Source organism: Borostomias antarcticus, assembly GCF_949987555.1.
Source record: "Borostomias antarcticus genome assembly, chromosome: 23".
Classification (NCBI taxonomy): domain Eukaryota; kingdom Metazoa; phylum Chordata; class Actinopteri; order Stomiiformes; family Stomiidae; genus Borostomias; species Borostomias antarcticus.
In genome coordinates, this window is record NC_140256.1 from 10,362,217 (window position 1) to 10,386,125 (window position 23,909).

The 23,909-nt window shown below is 45.7% G+C and overlaps 1 protein-coding gene across 2 annotated transcripts in view; it reads left to right on the forward strand.

The window, feature by feature from the left end:
• The window catches only part of LOC311324645 (DNA repair protein XRCC4-like), a 38,860-nt gene that overhangs the window by 5,492 nt on the left and 9,459 nt on the right, over positions 1–23,909 (forward strand). For both annotated transcript variants that reach the window (XM_084457164.1, XM_084457165.1), the window contains exons 4-7: positions 11,527–11,693; positions 12,354–12,524; positions 12,685–12,782; positions 15,943–16,081. In XM_084457164.1, coding sequence (XP_084313290.1) covers positions 11,527–11,693; positions 12,354–12,524; positions 12,685–12,782; positions 15,943–16,073 — 567 coding nt within the window. In that variant the 3' untranslated portion in view covers positions 16,074–16,081. The remainder of the gene's footprint in view (positions 1–11,526; positions 11,694–12,353; positions 12,525–12,684; positions 12,783–15,942; positions 16,082–23,909) is intronic.

The following is a 23,909-nucleotide window of genomic DNA, read 5'->3' on the forward strand; positions in this document are numbered from 1 at the left end:
CCATCCCGGTGGCCCAAGGACATACGTATCTAATGGCACCTGAGAAAGTAGAGGGGAAGTCACCAAGGTGGTTTACGGTGGTTTCGTTTGAAGATAAGCTTCATTGTCTCTCTCTACAACCCAGGGTGAGGACAGTCGCGCTTCCCTCAGGGCACTGGTAGAGTAGCAGAGATAAGAATCATGAAATTTGTTAACCAATCACAGTGTTAGAGCAGTGTTGTCTAATGACCCCTACAGGCTATGTTTTAGGGTTAACCCCAACTGAGAGACGGAGGTATGACTGGATGGTGCTCTCGTATTCTGGGGGGACTCAAAAGATGACTTGTTTTATTGAGTAGAGGGCCTAAATCTATGTTAATCTTGAAACTGTTCACATTTCCTGCAGGAGATTCCTGGGGGCCCTGGGGCTCAGGTCACTGGGTGTCATGGGATCCTTGTCCAGGTAGACAGCGGGCTGGGATTTGAAGGCTAAGAGGGCTCTAAAACAGGATCATAAAGGCCTGATTTATGAACTAGGCTAGGGACAGTTCCATCCATGAGAACACAGGACAAAAGACTAATTTCAAAGGACTAGCCTAACACTGTGTGTGTGTGTGTGTGTGTGTGTGTGTGTGTGCGCGCGAGAGAGAAAGGGAGAGAGTGAGAGAGAGTGAGTAAGAGAGAGAGACATAGTGAGAGAGGGAGTGAGGGAGAGAGAGCATGAGTTCAAATGAGTGAGCATGTGTGCACATTTGCGAGCACTTGTGTGTGTGTGTGTGTGTGTGTGTGTGTGTGCGCGCGCGAGAGAGAAAGGGAGAGAGTGAGAGAGAGTGAGTAAGAGAGAGAGACATAGTGAGAGAGGGAGTGAGGGAGAGAGAGCATGAGTTCAAATGAGTGAGCATGTGTGCACATTTGCGAGCACTTGTGTGTGTGTGTGTGTGTGTGTGTGTGTGTGTGTGTGGTAGGTAGATACTTATCTAAATATCCCAGGGGGCTGTTTGCATTAAAAGCTAACAAGCTAGGGTTAACACCTGCTTCTTTTCTTCACCTCTTCTCTCTCTCTCTCTCTCTCTCTCTCTCTCTCTCTCTCTCTCTTCTGTCTTTTTTAAACATGTCACACAGAAGTTGAAAAAGTTGTAACATATCATTCCAGCAGGATAATTTCAGGGTAGAGAAATGACCAAAATGAGGTACGTTTCCTTTGGAAGCAAAAGAAAGACTGGGAAAACAGGTGGTGAACTTAACCTGACATTCATAATGGTTTATGAATATGACCCCTGTCGATGTAATTATATATGTAATGTGTGGTTTTGACTGTAAAACTGCTGCTTAGCAGGTGTTTTAGAAGACGTACTCAGAGATAAACTCCTCCTTAATGTGACTTTAATGGCCTCTCCATCACTGGTGGAAAAGATCTGGCTTTCTCGTTCTCTGTGAAAATGCAACATCATAGACAATGCTTCAGACCCTCATTAAGCGTAGTGTGACTTTGCAAGCTATTTGATCGATTCTCTATTTTGCTCTGCTCTTGGTATTGTCCTGTCCATCCAACACTGTGCCACTGTGAAAGAGTCGGCTCAGAAAGCAAGCATTGGACCAAACTAGCTCATCATCTATCCCACCAGATGTCCTACCGGGCTCCACATGTGTACAGAGAGTAGCCCTGTGAGTCCCTGGGCCTCTGGCTAGCAGGTGGGTTTACACACACAGCTCTGTCTCGGTCCACACCTGCCACACACTGGCCCATTGTAGAAACTGCCTATTAAGGCACCATGCAAATGGTTCTGAAACGTCTGAAATCAGTGCTTCATTTAGTCAGAGTACACTATGCAGTGTACAGTATGGTCAGCATTGTGCACCGCTATATTGTAAGAGACTCTAAAGCTCATGCATGTAGATGTAAGCACATCTGCGATGGTAATATTGATGATGATGATGATGATGAAGAAGAAGATTGACGTTACCTTTGCTAGCTGGTTGTAGGGCTGTCAGATTAACAGTTGCACCTGTGACCTCAGATTGAGAGGCAGCCTTGTGGCTTTGAAAGGTTGACACAACACCTGATAGGCTTCATTCAGAGATTAACCTCAGGGCCACAAGCTGTCTTCCTATTCAGGTGGACACACAATCCTCTCACTGTAGAGTTAGAATAGCCCATCCATGCGAGGTTTGATTGTGTGTTATGCCTGCTCTCGACTCGACCCTAGTCACCTTAGTCTCTAACCCAACTGTGTACCAGCACCAGTACACCAAAAAGGACATCACGGTTCAAAGCTATGCTGAAAAGGACATAATCTTATCTAGAATGAGTTGTTTTTCTGCTGTAAAAAGACGTTTGTTGAACAACATTGGTCACAGTGTGGACTGGTTGACAAACACCAGATAACCGAGACCAATAGCCATAAAGGGTGTGTGTGTGTGTGTGTGTGTGTGTGTGTGTGTGTGTGTGTGTGTGTGTGTGTGTGTGTGTGTGTGTGTGTGTGTGTGTGTGTAGTAAAGTAATGACAAGACCACCCATGAAGTCACAAGCTAGTGGCCCATGACAGGATGCGATGCACACTCCATCACTGAAGCTGCACCAGACTTCATTACACTACACAACATTTACCAATCACATAGGCTTCAATTCTATTGTTGTCTCATTCAACTGGAACTTGATTGAATGTGATCACAAAGTACCATTTTATGTTATATGTTATATATACCATGTGAATATGTTTTATTTCATCATGGATTTTATGGCACTCCCTTCATCCCAGAGAGACCACCCTGATCCTAGGGAGGTGTTCTAATCGAGACGTGTGTGTGCATGAGTCTCACAACACAAACCACAGTACAGTATATCTCAGTCTCTGCCCATGTGTGCTGTATAGAAATCCTCCATGTTGAAATGGTCCCCTGTGACAAACTTGCCTACGCTGTCACCTTTCCACAGACCACAGTGTGGAGGAGTGTGGAGTGTGGCTCATGTTTTTGGCTGTGGGGGGGGGGGGGACACCCCAACATGCCGGCGCACCCCAGCCTGGGAACACACAGAGAGGTCCCTGTGGATGCTTTTCAAACTGTTGAGGATTGACATATGGAGCCATTCCTATCATTATTCTTTGAGGGCCCCTTCTTCTGGGAGCATTGATCTTGACCAGGGCTTTGATGGACCAAATACAGTAGTTATCTGTGAGTGTAGATGGGCTTCATCAGTCTGTGTTGGATTTACATATGCATATACTTTATATTCACAACTTGTGACTTGTGGCGTGTCAGGCTAGTCTTGCTTGGTGGAGAATGCAGTGTCCTGCAGTATAAGACTCCTGGGGCCTCCGCTATAGATGTGATAAGAGTCTGGGAAAGGACATCATGTTGTGCTCTGTGTTAGCATTAGCTCACATTTTTAGATCATGCTTATCCACACAATGACGATGCATGGTCCTTCTCAGCCTGTTACCACAGTCACAGCATTGTTCTGTAGGACATCTAGGGGACTCCTATCACACCCCCTAATCACTCCCATATCCCGGACACTGCCAACTGCCACCCTCCGATCTGGCTGTCTCTGCTGGGCATGGAGTCCTGCCAACCCCCGACAGAACCACCCTGGGAGAGAGGAGGATGGACAACCAAAGAAAAATAGAGGGACAGCGTGATTTGAAGGAAAATGAAGCTTCCACGCCCAGATGAAAAGAGGACGAGTGTGATTTGATTGTAAATGAAGCTTCCACGCCCAAATGAAAACAGAGAAAGAGTGATTTGATTGAAAATGAAGCTTACACACCCAAATGAAAAAAGAGGAAGAGTGTGATTTGAATGAAAATGAAGCTTCCATGCCCAGTTGAAAACTGGACCCAGATAAAGACTGGTGGTGGATATCACAGACTTGTCTTACTTGGTCCGTGGTCATGCTTGATGTGTGCAGTGTGCCCAGGTCTTGAGTAATAGGGTTGATGGGTTTAGAGGCGTTTGGATGGATGGCAAAATGTACTGATATGGAGGTTGGAGCTGCCAACTGATAGGCGGTAACACTCATGGAGGAAACTGCAAAGGGACATTACTGCCAAAACCGAGAATCTCACCCTCTCTGTATATACAGTACCGTCACAGGGTCATGATTAAATGACTGGCTTGTCGATAAAGTCTTTGCCCATTAGGTCTTGTTCACTGCTCTGCAACTGTGAACACTCAGTGTCAGTGATAAAAGAGTTTGATCATTGTTTAGGGCCAGTGTTGGGAGTAACTGATTACAAAGTAACGGGTTACTGTAATCACATTACTTTTTCCAGTAATTTGGAATGTAAGGTATTATATTTGAATTTTCAGTAATCAGATTACAGTTACTGACTGACTGATTTTTTTGCAAGTGGTGCGGCAACATTCATTTGGTTTCAACTCCAAAACCTACGAAACAAGACCTAAATGATGCCAGAAAGACAGAAAAAGCTAAGACAAATCAGTGTGTTTGGCTACCAATGTAACAAACCACAGAGCAATACATAATAATGTTGCACAGTGTCTGTCAATGGAAGAATGAAAGTCTCAAACACCTGCTCTGCCTCTGTGTCCGTTGACTCCTGAGCTGCGAAACAAGATTTCTGTTCCAGAGCTCCACAGTGTGGTTGGTTTTCCAGGGAACTTCTTGCATTCTGGACTCAAGACTCAGTCAGAAGTCTGAAGACTTCTTCCTCTGGCTCAATTACACATTTCTGTCTTCCAGCATACTGTTCAGCATCATGCCCCTTTAACAGCAGAGACTAGGCCACCCACCATCACTCTATGTCCCCCTAATGGGAAAGTTTAGTTTATCTCTCTCTCCCTGCCTGTGTACTGTCGCCTCTCACTTCCTCAGCTCCTTATCTGACCTGACGCCTCTGCAAGGTGGGCACGAGAGCTGTCTGCCGCGTGCCCACGCTTCCTGTATTAGGGACCCCCGCCTAGTCTAAAACGTATACACATGAGCAAACACACTCAAGCTCGCAGGCACGTACGTACGTACGCGCGCGCACACACACACACACACACACACACACACACACACACACACACACACACACTCGATATGTGTAGGCCATGTTATGAAGGTATGAATCAAGACTCTGGATATGGCTAAAATTATATATTTTAATAATGAAAAGCTAATGGGATTAGGAAAGAGGCCAGATGCAACAGTAAACATATTGTCCCCCACCCACAATGCAAGTTCCTTTGTGGTAATGAAAGAGTGGAAAGATTACATTTTCTTCATGAATATGAATAAGAAGTTATTATTTTAAGTGCATGTTTAACTCCTGGAGCTCTAAACTCATAGTAGCAGGGCCCCTGAGCACTTTCTTTCAATTATAGGAATCCACAAAACAGCAGTAATGACTCTCAATAGCCCTTCAAAAATGCAATGTGAATCAAATGCAGTTATCCGACGATCTGCAGCTAAATCAAATGATTCAGTGTACTATACTGCCCATTGAGTTTCATTCGGCTTGTTTGTTGTTTCAAGTAACGATCGTTCTGTCTACAATGCGTTGTTCACCGTGTAGATTCTAATAGCACACATACTGTAGCCTAACCATTACCACACAGAACCATTACCATGCAATTTGTACCAAATTTGTGCATAGATGACTGCTTTAAAAAGCCCTAAACTTCACCACACAAATTTGTTACATAGACACTTGATCTAACTACCTAAATAAGAGTAATCTGGTGTTGTGAATAAAACAACTATAACTGATTATAATTGTACCAACAATGCACCTAACCCTTTTACTAACCTATGAGAATCCTACCATTTAGAAGAAGCACCAAAAAAGCTACACACTCACAACTCTGTGGATTTCAGTAGTAGAATAGACTATACCTCTACTGAGACACCAAGCATATTGTTGTTTTTTTATGTACAAAAATGAACTGCGGCGAATGCCCCAGGTGGTGGGCTCTGGTTCATGTGTGTGAACGAATGAATGCACGCACACATGCACAAACTAACATACAGGGTCAATCTACTGTCCCCCTGCTCGAGTTCATTGGTGGGGGACAAGGCCCTTTTGTCCTAAGGGACCAGTGGGTGACTCCAGACGAGAGTTGGAAGCTCCTATGCAGAATGCTTTGTTTCCCTTCTTGTTCACTGTGTGTTATGGTTACATTTTTAAGGGGTCACACTCCTTCCTCTTTGTCTCCCACACTTCCCTCCTTCACTGGCCATCTGGGTACTGGCCATCCAGACAGCCACACACACACGCACGCACACACACACACACACACACACACACACACACACTTGTACTTGAACCAAACACATCTGCTGTGCAAACCCACCACAGGGTAAGTACTGTAGCTATTGTATATAATGTTCAGTTCATGGTAACCTAGGCTACAGTATTTACTGTACCAAAGAGAGATTGTGACATCAGGAGATGTATCAAAAGCACTGTTCCCATCCCTGGCATATCTGTTGGATTGTTCTCTCAGCCACACAGGATGGCAGCTCTTGCCCAGGGAACTGCCCACGCCCTCAGTGGGCACAGCCTGGCACTGCCAGCAGACTCTGACCTTTAGCTTTATCATCAGGTCTCAGGAGGAAAAGAAAGGAAGGAACGTGAGAGAGAAATGAAAGCGAGAGCGTTCGCTGTCTCCGCTGTCACCGATTGGAGACAAACATGATATATTTGGTATATGTTTCCACAGCGAATCTACTGGTCTTAGATCCCTCACTCTCCCCAGCGCCTCTCAAAGCCCTGAGTGCTACGTAGGCAGAGCGCCTATTTCTCACGGTTTGCTTGTTTCGCAACAGCTTATCAGCACAGACGTGGAGGCGTACAGTATAAAGCATTACAGTTTGTATAATTATTAAAAAAACAACACTCAGAAAAGGCGTGTGTTGCAACACTCAGAAATAGGCCTGTGTTGCAACACTCAGAAAAGGCCTGTGTTGCACTTGTATTTGCATGTCTGACCTTTGCATAGTTGGCGCATGCTGTCGTTACCCCCGTATTTCCCACTCCCAGCCTGTCATTGCCGTACAGGCTCTGAGGAGACGGCTCCGGGACAGATAATGTCGAGCTGAGCTGATCCACGGGGGTCAAAGAGAGTTACAATACTTCATAGTAGAGAGCCAGATGATAGACCTGTGATTATTGCATGGTAATGACTGGGAGGGGAGGGGGGCTCAGTGGGACAGTGTCGTCACCTCAGCCCTTACATTAGCCTCCGCCACGCCACTGATTTATCTCTCAAGGCCTTCCTACTGAAGTTAGGGTTAGGGGGAGCAGCACACTGGCAGTCTCACTCTGGCACGTGGGGCGGGCGCTACAGGAGGGACAAGGGGGGAGATGGGAGGGAGATTAGTTAGTTAAAGGGGGAACAAAGCCTTCAGAGGTGTGACTCGGAGTGTGTGGCTGGTCTGTGCTTAAATGCACGCACGGGCACTTGCGTGCATAAGCGCGCGCACACACACACACACTCACACTCACACACACTCACACAATTGTATCTCTCTCTCTCTCTCTCTCTGTTTCTCTCTATTGTGCTTAAATGCAGGCACGGGCACTTGCGTGCATAAGCGCGCGCACACACACACACACACTCACACAATTGTATCTCTCTCTCTCTCTCTCTCTCTCTCTCTCTGTTTTGTGGTCACGCTAACACAGTAACCTTCCACAGCTGTGCAAAGCTGTCGTGTTCTGATGATATTCATTCCCTATTAAACTCGTTCCCTCGAGGGTCAGGCTCACCCAGGGACATGTTCATCTCAGTTCGGGATCCTCCTGTTCCTCAGACGCTGGGGGGCCTCCTCTGATCCCCTGTGCCATCAGAGGGCTGTTAAAGCTCTGATTTACATGGTCACCCCCAACATAGTAGGGTTCTTTCACAGCGCCTTTCTTCATCGGCTGTTTGGCCACACAAGACCCAGATGGCAGTGACTTATCTGGCCAATCACGCAGACCTCGGCTTGAACAGTGAATTATCTGGCCAATCTCATATACCTCAGCTTGGACAGTGACTTAGCTGGCCAATCACATAGACCTTGGCTTGGACAGTGACTTAGCTGGCCAATCACATAGACTTTGGCTTGGACAGTGACTTGGTCTGGCCAATCATATAGACCTTGACTTGGACAGTGATTTAGCTGGCCAATCACACAGACCTTGGCTGGGACTGTAACAGTTGGCCAATCACACAGACCTTTGCTTGGAGAGTGACTTAGCTGGCCAATCACACAGACCTCTGCTTGGAGAGTGATTTAGCTGGCCAATCACACAGACCTCTGCTTGGAGAGTGATTTAGCTGGCCAATCACACAGACCTCTGCTTGGACACTGACTTAGCTGGTCAATCACACAAACCTCGGCTGGGACAGTGACTTAGCTGGCCAATCACACAGGCCTCAGCCAGCACAGTGACTTAACTGGCCAATCACACAGACCTTGGCTAGGAGGCTTAGATCAGCATTGTAGGGCTTTAGTTTGTATTATCTGGAGTGTTGAAAGATACAGTATATGGACAGAAATGCATTAGGCGAATTTATTGCCGTTGTAAAATGACTTGTATAAAGGAATATCTGATAGGCCTACATTTGTTTTTATTTTTTTTATATATATATTTTTTTATTAGGACCCCCATTAGCTGTTAAAAATGATAACAGCTATTCTTCCTGGGGTCCACAAAAATATAATATATGCAAACACAAAACAAAAAAATACATAGTAAGGTAACAAGAAAAAAACAGATAAATAATGATATGAATAAAGACATTGCGTCAGTAAACACTAACATTGGTCATGAATATCTGTGTTACATGTGTGGCAATGTAGAGTTTCTCTATACAATTGTGTGCTATATGTGTACTGTATTATTTTTAGATTTGGTAGAACAGAGTTGAGAGGGAAAGGTAGAGGAGAGGCTACTCTTCTCGGAGTGAAGAGGCTGAGGGAGAGGAGAGGCTGAGGGAGAGAGAAGGGAGGCTGGGGGAGAGAATGGAGGCTGTGGAAGGGAAGAGAGGCTGAGGGAGAGAGGCTGAGTGAGAGGAGAGGTTGAGGGAGGGGAGAGAGGCTGAGTGAGAGGAGAGGTTGAGGGAGAGAGGAGAGAGGCTGAGTGAGAAGAGAGGAGAGAGGCTGAGGGAGAGGCTGAGGGAGAGGAGAGGAGAGAGGCTGAGGGAGAGGAGAGGAGAGAGGCTGAGGGAGAGGCTGAGGGAGAGAGGCTGAGGGAGAGGAGAGGAGAGAGGCTGAGGGAGAGGATAGGAGAGAGGCCGAGGGAGAGAGGCTGAGGGAGAGGAGAGGAGAGAGGCCGAGGGAGAGAGGCTGAGGGAGAGGAGAGGAGAGAGGCTGCGGGAGAGGAGAGAGGCTGAGGGAGAGAGGCTGAGGGAGAGGAGAGAGGCTGAGGGAGAGAGGCTGAGGGAGAGGAGAGGATAGAGGCTGAGGCTGAGGGAGAGGCTGAAGGAGAGAGGCTGAGGGAGCGGAGAGGAGAGAGGCTGAGGGAAAGGAGAGGCTGAGGGAGAGCTGACAGAAAGAGGAGAGCTTAAGGATGAGAAGAAGACAGTAGAGGATGTGAGATAGGAGATTGAGGTGAGCTGGGGAGTGTCCAGTCAGTCTGACATGTTGAGGTTGATAAGGCGAGGGGAAAACAGCTGTGTGGCCTGTCAGGACAGATCTGGGCCTGGACAAAAATGGCAAGCATTTAATGAGAGCGTTTGAAGACGGCGGTTTTATTACAGTGAGCCGATGACCCCAATGCAGCCCGGCGAAGATTTAACACCTCTATGCCTTCTGGTTTCCCAACGTGGAAAGGTGTCCTCTCTCTCTCTCTCTCTCTCTCTCTCTCTCTCTCTCTCTCTCACACACACACACACACACACACACACACACACACACACACACACACACACACACACACACACACACACACACACACACACACACTATCTCTTTCTCTCACACACACACACACACATACACACACACTCTCTCTCTCTCTCTCTCTCTCTCTCTCTCTCTCTCTCTCCCTCTCTCTCTCTTTCTCTCTCAGCCTGACCTCTGACTATGGGTCTCCCAGAGCAACATGCAAACACTGGGGAAACAAATGACTGACAGCTTGAGGGAGTGCAGTATTTGTAGGTTTGAATGGCTGCTGTATCATCTCACCGTACAAAGGCTCTGATAGGCTGTAAACTTTGACCCGTTGACCCTTCGCACAAAAATCATTCTAGAGTAGCTGTACAGTATTTCTATGCTACTGTACCTCAGCTATGCTGTGTGGTGCAGACAAGTGCCCACACCATACCCAGTTCTCCAGGACAACCAGACAGGGGGGGGACAGACCCTCACAGACTGACAGGTTTACATGAAACACACTCTAGCCTGAACCCCTGCTAAGATGTCTCCGTATGGAAAGACCAGCACACAGTCATACCACATCATCTGAATGTGATGTTTGTCTGTAACTGCAGGCATGTTGTAAAGTAACTCCCATCCTGTCTCTGTCTAATGATCTCACCCTGGCACCATTTGATGACATCATTTCCTACACTTGTTGAAAGCCTCTCTATTCAGCCTGTCTACGTCAGCATCGTTGGTCTCTACGGGCGGCGGAATGAGCTATTGTGCACACTGTACACAGTCAACACGCCATGCGTGTTTGTGCGCTTGTGAATGTCTACGTTGTGTGAGAATGGCGCCCATTAGATCCCCCTTCTGTACAGTACATGGCATTGCACGCCACTGGAGGGGCTGTCGGAGGGTAGCCAAAGGTAAACACGTCGGGAGCTGATGAATACGCTCACCATGGACACGATCTGTGGGAGAACACAAAATCTTAACCCATCCTGTTGTCTTTTCCCCAAGGGCAGCCGGGAGCATACAAGGAAGCATGCAAGAGCCGCGCCCGGGGACCAATTCAAGTGCTACTGTCAGCCTTGCCTTCGTCAGGGACGGATAACGTTTTTCGTATTGGGTTCTTTATGAGGGAAACCCTTGCGAACATGGGGAGAACATGCAAACTCTGTACAGAAAGGCCCGGGGCGTTTTGAGGCGACAGTGCTAAGTACTGCGCCACATGAGTGATTTGGGGTGCAGTGTCTTGCTCAAGGCACACTGCCGGGAGCTGGGATCGAACAAATCCAATGTCGGCCGCCCTACCTCCCAAGCTATGTGCTGCCCATGGGCGAGGAGGAGGAGGGGAAGGGGCTCCATCCTTTTTTAACACACTTCACCTTCCCTTCTTTTCTCAAGCCAGAGCTCTGTAGTGCAGTTGGGGAGGTGGGGTGGGGGGGGGGGGGCTGTGATGAAAGTCTTGACTTGGTCTCCTCTTCTCTCCCCCTTGATAACCTGCTCCACTCCCCTCTTGGGGCTAAGAGGGCTGCTTCCCTGGAGCCGTGTGTCCCTCTGGGTGGGTAGAGAGTGGGGTACTTGGTGCTGAAGTTGCTCTTGGGCTGATTGCAGGGAGTCCCACGCTGATATGGAATCCCCATCCGGCACGGAGCACTCATGAACACACATGCAAGTATGGAAAATCTTAACCCCCCCCCCACCTCCTTCTCTCCCTGTCTCCATCGGCCTCCCTGCTGTAGACCAGTGTTGGTGCTGTGAAGCTGCATCCCGCCCCACTTCCCGTGGAGCTAATCTGGGAGCTGATTGGTCACAACCTGGAGCGCTACGCTGCCCTGGGGTCAGAGAACCGCCAGCTGCAGAAGCACAACCACACACTCCGACACGAGCGCCAAACACTCCTTGAAGAGTAAGTAGTGTCTGTCTGTCTGTCTGTCTGTCTGTCTGTCTGTCTGTCTGTCTGTCTGTCTGTGCCTGTGTGTGTGTGTGACGCACAGTGGCCACAATGTGTAGTATGGGTGACCACCAGAGGTTGTTGTGGCGTAAGAGATGTTAACAGGTCTTCAGCCTTCCCAATCCAGCTGCCAACTCCTCAGCGATGACACAGCGATGGCATCAGCATTAACAATGACATCATCACTAGGAGCAGACATTAGGGCAGGGAGGGTCCTGTTACCCAGCCACAGACACGGCCGGGAATTTCCAATGAACTGTATGTAATATACTCTTGGTAGCTTAGTTACTTTGATCAGGGTAGAGGAGTCTAGCCACAGAGGCCAGGCAGCAGAGTAGCTCATGTCTGGCTAGGACACGCCCGTCATCATTGTCGTCATCATCATCATCATCATCATCATCATCATCTCTTTCTTTCTCACTCTCTCTCTCTCTCTCTCTCTCTCTCTCTCACACACACACACACTTTCTCGCACAAACAAACAAACACACACACACACACACACACACACACACACACACACTCAGATAACTAACTAACTAACTAACTAACTAACTAACTAACTAACTAACATTAATACATGCAAAGTTACCCACAATGGTGTTTTCTCCCCAGGCTGGAGCAGCTCGTCCAGGAGAAAGAGGAGATGGAGAGGGATCTGTACTCCCGTTTCGTCCTGGTGCTGAATGAGAAGAAGGCTAAGATCAGGGACCTGGAGGACACCCTCAGACAACTCCAACAGATGAAGGGACAGGAGGGAGATGAGGACAGGAAGGAGATGGAGCGGTTAGCGTTTTCACACACTTGAACATGTGTACACGCGAGCGTGTGAATATATGCACGCACCTACAGTATGTGTGTTTGTGTAGGTATATCTGGCTGCCCATCATGGCCCATCATAATTCTCTCTCTCTCTCTCTCTCTCTCTCTCTCCCTCCGTCTCCAGGGGAAAGAAGGTAACTGACCAGTCAGAAGGTGGAGACAGCAGTGAGCCGTCCCAGAGCTTTCACGCGTCCCAGGCTCCAACTGTCCTCATCCACAGAGGTGTGTGTGTGCGCATGGGTGGGGGGAAGGGGGGGTTGATATCAATATGTTTTCTGTCAGTTATGTGTGTTGGTCTTCTAACATTAATCATCAGTCCATTCATTTAGCTGTGAAATTACAAACAGCACTTTTCTCCAGGCATGACGGGTGTGTCTGTGTCCTACATCTAATTATAATTCCTGATTTTTCCCACCACTACCAAAGATGCCAAAACTTCTTCATTGTTATTAAGAATTGATTTATGAATTCTCCCAAACCCAGTTTGTTGACATTCACTCTGGTCCAGGCCCATCTGATTAGGTGGAAGGGCTGGGTCGAAATAATCTTTGATTGATATTGTGCCATATAACAACAATCAATAACAAATAATAGCAGTAATTACAGTGATAGTAGTTGGACCCAGTGCTAGACGGCAGGCTCACCGGACACAGACTGAGCTTAACCTTTCACCTGTCTTCTGTATTGGTGAAGGGCCTATGCCCTATGACGAGGAGGCATTGGGGTTGTCTTGAAAAGATCAGTGTTTGGGTACTTGGTTGCCCTAAAATGACAGTTGTGTGACACATATTTCTTAATTCCACGGTGTACTGTAAGTAAGTACATTTTATTTATATAGCACCTTTCACAGACAGGGGTCATAAAGTGCTTCACAAAACATCAATAAATAAAAAACAATGGCAAGAAGCCCAAAAACACAAAAAACAAGGACAAAGAAAGATATAAAAAACACTGGAGGCTAGACAAAGGCTAGTCTGAACAGATGAGTCTTTAGCTGAGTTATAAAACAGTCAACAGAGGCCACAGAATGTACTGTAGGTCCAATAGAAGGACATTCCACAGCCTATAGGAGTCACGACTTCAAAGGCTCAGTCACTTTTAGTCTTTAGTCCTGAGCGGGGGACAACCAGTAAGCAGATCCTTAAACTGGATCCTAAAACTGATGCCAGTGTAAGGAGGATGGGAGTAATGTGACAGGACTTTCTAGACCTAGTCAACAGCCTTGCAGCAGTGTTTTGGACCACTGACTGTCCAAGGATGCCTTGCCGAGGCAGGTGAAAAGGGAATTGCAATAGTCCAAACGAGAAGATACAAAAGCATGAATAATCATTTCCAGCTCCGCTTGGGACACCATTGGACTGGAGTTTAGTAATATTTCTAAGAATAAAAAAAACTATTTCGGGTCAGTGGCTTAATGTGATGATCAAAGTGCATTGCCTGATCAAAAATAACAGCAAGATTGAGCTTAGACTGTACAGTTGTTGGGAGGGGTCCCATACATTGAGCAACTTAAGCTGTGCGATGTACAACAATAACAGATTGGGTGTGGTGTCAAACTGGACCCATTTTTCACCCATTTCCGTTACTGCAGGCTCATGATGTCATAGGTCATGGTCTGAATCACCGTAACGACATCAGGACCAGGGTTTCCAATCCCAACCCCCCCTTTCCCACTCGCTTGTGAGCTCCCTGGTGTGTTCCATCACACTTTACTGCTCTATAAACCACCCAACAGAACCCAGCTGATTACAGCAGGATGCCGTTCAACCCAAACTCTCTCCTGGAGGTAATGGGGTCCGGGAAACACTGAGCCCTGACTCATGAACCCCCCACCACCCTTCCAGCCCCCCCCCCCCCCCATCTCTGAAATCATTCCTGCTTCTGAGGCCTCGAGCACAGTCTTCTGTGAGGTGGTCTTCCCTCCCTGCGTCAGAGAGAGACAGCGTGATGTCACAGCCCCCCTCCCCCCCCCCTCTCTTCCCTACAGAGGGTCTCCAGGCCTCTTCTCTCAAAAGATGTGTATGTAGTACATCTCAAACCCAGTTAAGGCCAGGCAGTTGTGAAGTGTCTTTTAGCTAGGCTACCTTCAGTTGTGTCTCATAACCAACAGCGATGGCCTTGTTCGTAGTATCAAGCTTATGTGCGCTATTTCTCCTCTTCAGAGCTGGAATGTTATTCTCTCCCTTTTGCTCTCTTTTAACACATACTGGTATACCACTTATTGTACATTCTGGGTGTGTTCACAATTGTGTGAGCGCGCACTTGTGTCACTGTGTGTGTGTGTGTGTGTGTGTGTGTGTGCGTGCCCCGGTGTTTACAGTAATTCAGCCATTCAATACGCAGTCATTGGGTGTTTTCATCTTGGCCAGGAGGAAACAGCTCATGTGTGCTGAGGCTGACAGCTGTTGTGTTAATGAAGTGCCAATGCATTGTAACTCCCTCATTTTTAGGCATAGGCCTACATAGAACTCCTAACGGCCATGAAATTATTATGCATAAACAAGTTGTTAGAAAAAAGTGCCACTGGATGTGTGTGTGTTCTGTTGACCTGTGGTCACTGGATAACTTTCCAATGCACATATTCTCCTAAGATGCTAATAGGCACAAGGGAAGGGGGTCACCTACACTAAACTTGATTAGCTTCTTTGTTAACCAGTAGGCTACATTCCACACACTAGTAATGTTATAGCGGTGCAAGTGCACCCCCATTATTCAACGTGGAGGTGCAAACGTGTGCTTTTGAACCCCACTTTTCATCACCACTTTGCCTTTTTGTTGTGGTTACTTTGTTGTTGTTTTATATCCATTTGAGCTAGTTTGGGGGGAAAATATTTATCTGTCAATTAAATTTGTAGCATCCCCAGAAAAGACAACATCCCCGTGAGCGTGCCATGATTTTACTAACTTCCTGCAGCTCATTGTTGATATTTTCCATGGATGTATTCATTGTGTGTGTGCGCGCGTGTGTGTGTGTGTGTGTGGGTGTGTGTGTGTACAGGCTTGCGTGGAATGTGAGATCTGTTATCCAGATCTAGGCCAGTAAGTGCTAAGATGGGAAAGGGAGGAGTCAGAAGGGAAAGGGAGGAGTCAGAAGGGGTTATCAGAGGTCATTCTCCTTTAAACCCTTCTAATTACACTGTATAAGGAACAATAACTGACAAGTGGATTTGGGTTCAGATTTTAAGTGGTGTTCAAGAGTTGGGGTTGAGATATCTAGTCGTCCCAAATCAAATACCTCTGTGGTCTCAGTCATTTTACAGCTGGTGACATTAAGTGAACAAACCAGCTATCATTACCTACACCATATACCATTTTTTGTTGAAATATTAAATGTGCATGGATGTATTGTGTGTGTGTGTGTGTGTGTGTGTGTTTCACTCAGACGTGCACAGCCAGGGGAGATCTGTGGAGGACAGTGTGATTGACAGCTCAGATGTGTTGCCCAGCCGCAAGCGTTGTCTCCTCTATCCCCAGAGCCCAGAGCCTAAGAAGCCCTCATTGGATCAGGAGTAAACCCAGAGGTCAGTGGAACAGACAATCACATCCCTTGCACCTGTATGAGCTTCAAATGCTGTTTCGGGCAGTCAATTTTGTTTTGACACATACCATAATATACAATAAGTTTGAGTCATGAGCTGTGTTCGAAACTGTTCCCTATTCCCTATATAGTGCGTCCGCCATTTTTAGTGTTGGAATTCTCAACGGTTAATTTCATTCACTATATAGTCCACTACAAAATACCCACTTCAGTCGAGATCACTTTAGTCAAAATTGACCCATTTATTACCCTGCAACAATATATACAGCATATTAATTTTTACGCATATGAATTTTGGCGGTGTGATTTGTTCGGGGGGCCCCTTGCCTTCCACGCATGTGGAAAGCGGCAATCTAGATGTTCCCCCCCTCTGGGCCGCTTGGCCCAGAGTGCCGGAAGAGGGAACGGCATCTAGCCCCCTGCCTCTATGACGATCAGAGTGGGCCGCGATCGGGAAGACGCTCGGAGGTAACTCTGCCCACTCAGACCGTCAAAGAGCGCCACAGGGGGACTGCTGTACATTATATTACCACGGGTCAGCGCCTCGTGGAGTCCGAAGGAGATACAGCCTAGTGTCTCTGCCTCCATGGTAACCGGAGGGATGTTTCGGCCCACGATCACCACGGAGAGCCACAGAGACTAAGCTAGTGTAATTCCCCGGCTTCCACCAGCCAACGCATAGTGGAATACCAGAGGAATGCAGCAATACCCCCGGAACAGAGAGCAACGACGACAACGGAGACGACATCGACAGAACACGGGCGGAGCAGGGGAGGAGGTGGGGCGAGCATGCAGATACAGCGATCAGCAGTAATGGCAAGAGCAAACAATGACATGTTTTGACAGCTTAAATACATGCGCTCTGCGAGCTGAACCAATGCTATGACAGCTGACAGTCAGCTGGTGGGTTGCGTCATACGGGGTGTGACTGATTAGCCTCTGCCGATTAGCCCGGCATTGACATCCGTGCCTCACCTGAAGTTACGTCGGAGACTTCATAATTCACATTGATTTCTAGTGAACAGAAGGGCTGCGTTCCGAATCGCATACTTCTACTTTTTACTACCAGTACCTACTACAGCTGCCCTTAGAAAGTACGTACTTTGCAAGCAGTAGGCATCCAATTGGGACATACTACCTTGTCATAACATTGCGCCTTGAAATTTGCCCACATCCGTCGCTTTCCATAGCGCGACATTCATCTACAGCTGTCACAACTCGCACATGTGACGCACATTTCCGCTGCGCACAGGATTGTGGGTCAGAATAGCCAGAAAAGCCTGCTGGCTTGCATACTGCAAAATACGACCGGATATATAGGACATCCTGGTATTTTTGCCATACTGCATGTGGCATACTATGTATTGGGACATACTACAACCTGTTTTGGCATACTATATAGTAGGGTAGTATGCAATTCGGAACGCAGCCAAGATGTATCCTACAATTTCTCCCGTATACCACAATGCAATGCTGTCATGTTTACAGAAGGAGAAGACGGCAGCTGTCGGTGGTTAAAGCAGTTAGCTAACGCTACGATGATTCCTGTAGCTGTTTTGCTGCTAATGCGGATGTGAGTTCGCCTCCATTTATGCCTGAGAAACAGAAGTTGAACCAACAGCATCAAAATAATTACAGGAATCATCGTTGTAATGTTATGTAGCAAGACAACAATAATTAAAAAGTGCCAAGTTTTTTGGGGGATGCATGCTTCCCATCTAGCTTATACTTAGGGCTGGCAAATAATGGTAGAGCAGGCCAAGGGAACCTTCTAACCGGGTATAACAAGAGAAATTAGGATTTAGTTCACCGCACACCACTCCAAACTGTTTCACACTTGTCACACGTGAGCAATCCACACTGGAACAAAGCACGCTGGTAATCAGATGCTAGTATGCACACATACACACGCACAGTGTCAAGATGTCTTTTGAGTCTATTCAGCCAATCAATGAATCAAAGCTTTAACACAATGCGCTTTACAGAGAACAAGGGAGGTGGGCATAGGTCCCAGCCCTACATATTCCAGAGGGAAGCAAAAAACCAGCATCACCCAGGGGTCAGAAAAGTGAGAAATTTTTTTACAGAAAAGTAAAAATTCTTCCTTGACCCCTCTCAACAAGGCGATCGAGCAAGCTCCCGGAATATGTTTGTCTAACGGCTAAGAACATTTATAAAGCAATAAATTACATTAAATTGCATTTTCAGAGCAAAAAGGGCTAAAAACATCATAGGAGAGACATGGCAAACACTGGGCCCAGGTCCAGGCCTAAAGCCGGAAGTGGACTGGTGTATGTCTGTGTGTACGTGTGTGTGTGTTAACTAAATGCTACGACATCCACAGCAGACACGGGGTATCTATCGGACTCTGGGTGGTCTGCTAGTGACAGTGTGGCATCCACTGGACCTGTTTAGAAGGTAGGAGGGAGAGAGAGAGGCACTAGGGAGAGGAGAGGCAGAAAAGGGTTAGTAGCACGCAGAGCAATAAAATCAACACAGATATTAAAACAGAACTGTTCCAGGACAACCAGCTTCTGTATACACATCTAGATATACATACAGGGCATAACAGGACAGACACCAATGCATACAGAGGATTCACAGGTAGATTGAAGGCTGCCTTTCTCTCTAGGTCCTGGCGAGTGATTGTAGGCTAGGCTGAAAAAGCCATCCAGCTCTCCTCGCACAGAGCTCACCCTGTATGGCTCCGGGGGAAGTGGTGACAAACAACACAAAACAAACAACAACAAAATTAAGAAAATAAACTAGTTCGCCCACAGAGGCAACCCCAGATATTTTGCCTCAATACCAGCCACAGATGCCAGGCGGACTAGAACACAATATACCGGAAAATAAACTTTAAAGCAATACATTGCGATATTTGTACCTTTACAAACATGTCTGGTCTTAATTCTCCAATTAGATTTACTAAAAGTAAGCTGCATCGTCCAAACAGTCTACTCAGAAAGATAATACATTGACATTCATTACCTTTTAAAACTCGCGCCCCCCAACATTGTGCTTAAAGTTGCACAGAAATGAAAAAAGCATTCTGTCCCATTTTGGTTCACATAATTGGGGACAGTTAACAGACCGGTCCCAGATGACCTGAGAGGTTTATCAGGTTCATATTGTCAACGCATTTCAGTAATGTTTTTTGGGCCCTAAACCATTTGTGATTTATAGAAGAGCAGCCAAATTTTGAAATACATTTTCTGACACACCAGGGGCCAATGCAGGGATGAGAATTGGTGTAGTATTTTAAAATGTTTTAGTCTTTGTTAGAACTCTAGCAGCTGCATTTTGAGCAAGCTGTACTGTACATTAGCTGCCTGAGAGGTTTTTAGGGAGATCTGAAAACAGACATTTACAATAGTCTACATGTACCTACTACATGAGTCCTTTAAGTCTTGTTTTGTTATAGGCTGATTTTGTTACTGACTTGATGTGGCAATTGAGATTTTGAGCCGAATCCATAATCACACCAGGTTTTGTTTCTGTTTTTCAAAAGGTGCGAGCTAACTTGCCTTTCTTGTTTTAGCACCGAAGATAAGATTGGTTTTGTCCTCATTTATTTGAAGGAAATTCTGGCACATCCAGTCATTGACTTGCTTAATGCACCGGCACAGCAAATCTATAGGATGATAGTCATGTTATAGAGCTATAGAGATTTCAGTGTTGTCCACATAACAATGGTAAGTGATATTGTTATTTTGCCTACAGTAGTGGGAGCATATAGATATTTTTTCAACCTGTCCAACATTATTTAGTTGTTAACAGTGTTGAATACAGCACCAAGATCCAATAACACCAGTCATTTTTTTTCAGTCAGTACTCAAACGAATATCATTAAAAACTTTACTAAGAGCAGTTTTGGTGCTGTGAGGGGGTCGAAATCCTGATTGGAAGTTGTCATAGCAATTAGTTGAGACCAAGAAGTGATCAAGTTGCTGGAAGACAACTTTCTCGATGATTACCTCCGCCCCAGCGACAGCCGGACATGTTTGAGCAACTCGTGGACCCACCCTGTGATTCAGATCCGCTCCAGAATTTTTAAGTTGGACCATGCTACACCCCTCCAACGACTTTCATGAAAATCAGTCTGGGAGATTTTGCACAATCCTGCTAACAAACAAACCAAGAAAGTTGGACCATGCTACACCCCTCCACTGAGTTTCATGACTATTTACAAACATATTTAAAATGCTGCAAAACTCTATCAGGCAGTTTTTGCTCTCAGCAAGCCTATCCAGACAACCTCAGCCTCAGGATGTCCAATTTCTACTATTTTATTTTATTTTTTACCACACTCATCTGGTGGAAAACCCTCTAAATATCAGCATTTGAGATTGGCAAGGATAAAACAGACACAGCAGCCATGGCAAGCTCCTGAAAGTTGAAGTTGATGCCAGCCTCATCCCTGTCATACTGTATCTACCTCACACTGTATTATTTGGCTCTCATGAGCTTGGTTGTAAAGTGAATCGCAGAACAGGATTAGATGCTTTTGCAGAGCTTTGTCAACACAAGCATTCCCCAAATGACCAGAAAAACAGAAAAAAAGTCACTGTTCGCTTTTGACTAATTAAGTCGCCAAGGGGGTCTGGAAAGACACCATATATACAGTAGCGACACAGTCTCCAAGTTGGCAACACTGCTTTTTTCAAACCATGTTTCAGTTAAAAACATAAAATCAAGTTTATAACTAATAATACGATCATTAACCAAAAACGGTGTTAGTGACAGGCGGATTGTGGTTGACAGGGAATAGTTTTCAAATTTAACAAGTTTGCAGTGTGAGTGGAATTCACTTTGTTGACTCTGGCGCTGACTACTAGTCCCAACAGGAATGGAGAAGGTGCCAGGCATTGACGTAGGCCTGCTTTCTTGTGAAAGTAAACCAGCATATTTTTCATTTGGAACCAGCTGATTATGATAACATTTTTGGGTACCATATCTACAACTGGAGCCCTCAGGATCTCAGGTATCTTTGCTGGTCTTGACATCAGTAATGCTGCTGAAACACACTGTGCTTGGGACAGTCAACAGCAGTGGAGAACGAGGAGGTGGTTGTATATACAGTACTTCAACTGTAGATGTGCAAGGAGGATGTGAGTGTATACAGGGAACTCCTTTCATGAGTCATTTGGGCATGAAGCAGAACTCTGAAGTTGTAACACGTTGACATCCTACTCCTACGCGTTTTCCCATACAGAATTCAGAATACCCTCAGATTCCAGGAACCTTCTCAGGGCTGTTTCTCGGATTCATAGTGAAGTACAGTAAACTGATCTACTGGATTTATGGGAGATTGATTTTGGTTTATGGTTGATCAGTGTGGTGGAAAAACTCAGTAGCAAGGTGTTCTCTGGAATGAAGTTGAATGCCGAGTGCCAAAGATTAAAACAAAGTTTATTAATAATTGTCAAGTAATTTACATAATTACTCGACAATCACTATTAAATGGGATTCTCTGTCACTGAAGACAATACAAAATATATTATCTGGCCTCTCCATCCTTGAATTTTCTGTTAACAAAATACTGGAATGGAGACTTAAGCAGTTGTCCAACTTGTTTCGACCTTTTATGTAGTACAGTACAGTTTCTCTGTAATGCAGAGAAAATTTATGTTTCAGAGGTCAGTGGTGAAATTAATTGTAAAAATCAGTAATCAATTAAATGTTTAGCTAATGGCAGATTTCAATTCATATTTATGAGTTTAATTTTATCCTGTGTTTTATCCTATTTTATCCTGTCTGTCACTACATGTGACTACAGTATGTGAACCTTATCTGACTACAGTTTTGGGATTATTTCACTTCCTGTCTCTTCTTATGCCATAATGCTGTCTAATAAACAGCCCCAGTAAACACAAATGCAGGGCGACATGAGGAGATGCACATGATGTGAGTTGATGCAAGGTGTTGACGACGGCAGCTTGTTAGCTCCAGTAAAAACATGCACTTGTTATCTGCTGTTACCTGGAAGCACCTTGGTGCTTCCAGATAGCCTGAGCTCATTTCTTGTTAGCCAACTCTTTTTTTTTTTAAACAAACAGCAGGGTTTGTTGTTATGCAGGGTTTGTTAATATTGAATATGCAGTGCAAATATGCCCAGGCCTGTACACTGACCTTAATGAATCAGCTAGCTCCATTCTTCGACTGTACATTTTTCTTTAACTCTCATTCATTTCCGTTTGAATCTCTTTCTGTCAGTCCCACCCAACTGTATATTAGTATAGTTTTTTTTTCTTGTTTTGATTCGTTTTGTTTTGTGTGTGAAGGGGAGGGCATTGGCTAATGACTTGGAGGCCATGGTCGGGATATGGGGTCATTGATAGGGAAGCAATTTCCCAGCTAGAATTTGACTGTGCCTGAGCCGAAGCTCGCTGCCAACTCTCCCAGGGCTCAGTGTGGAGAGAGACTGCACAGAGACACATATAGTATAGTGTGACTAGGGGACTGGACCCTTCCCAGGGTGTGACGCACAAGGACAGATGCTGCTGCTTCCTTGCTGCCATTCAGACCTGCCTCGCGTTAGTTCTAGGTCCTCTCCCTCTCTCCTCTCCCTCCATCTCTTTCTAACCTCTCCTCTTCCTCTCTCCCCATCTCTCTCTAAACCATCACAGGTCAACCCTCTTTATTCTCTCTCTCTCTCTCTCTCTCTCTCCCTCCCTCCCTAATATATTCTGGATGATTCTGTGGAGGCCATGAAAGCTGTCCAACCATGAGACAAGTCGCTGTAGGCCAGTAAACCTTCATCCTCAGTCACACAACAAACTAAACCAAGATGCCAGCTTCTGGATTGGACTTTAGTTGAATTGTGACACTAACTGTTTATTTAGTGTTTTTCTTGTTTTGTGTGTGAAGGGGAGGGCATTGGCTAATGACTTGGAGCCCATGGTCAGGATATGGGGTCATTCAGGGTGCGATTTGTAAAAAATCTAAAGGGGGGGACATTTTCAAATAAAATTTAATGTCCAGAAATTGAACAAATGTAAATATCAGAACAAAGGAAACGACTGTATGCTCTTATTGTATTCTTATATATACACCCAACGAAGTGCTAAAAGAAAGGACAAACCTTACGATGTTAGGTTATTGATAACACTGCTATGAATGTAGAGCTATCCCGTCCTCATCATAGACTTTTAGACCTCATTAAAAAAAAAGTGATATGCGTAGGCTAGTTAAAGGTAGGCACTATGTGTATTATAGGCTACATCAAATCACTCTTACAGTAGACCTGTGCCTTGAAAGCAAATTTGAACACAAGCCATCTATCTCGACAAATCTGTAGGCTAACATTCAGCATGGACACATCTTGGTCCACAATCACGCGCACTTTCACCGGTAGACCAGGCCGCAAGGCTGAAAAGAAAATCTGGAATACAAGATAAAATATAAATTGGTATTGGTCTCGTGAAAAGAGGCTAAATTGGTGGCCGCGACAATGTGCTGCGCTGACTTGGCTATCGCCTAATATCAAGGATGAGATTAACAAAACAAAAGCAATACATGCTGACGATTGGCCACTTATCACCCACAGGTCAACCCTCTTCACACAACAATAATTGTATTATAATAAAATATTCATCCTGTCACTTACCGATGTTTAGCACTAGCAGAAGACTCTGCTTTGGTGATGGACCTCTGGCGTTTTGGGCATCCTCCAAAATCCTTGCAGCAAAATATGACGAAATGCTTCATTGCTAATTCTTGCTAGTTAGAGTAGGCGCTTGGTTGACAGTTGCCATGACAATCAAACGTGTGGTTAGAACTAGCTGTTGTGAATCATATTCTTGAAATAG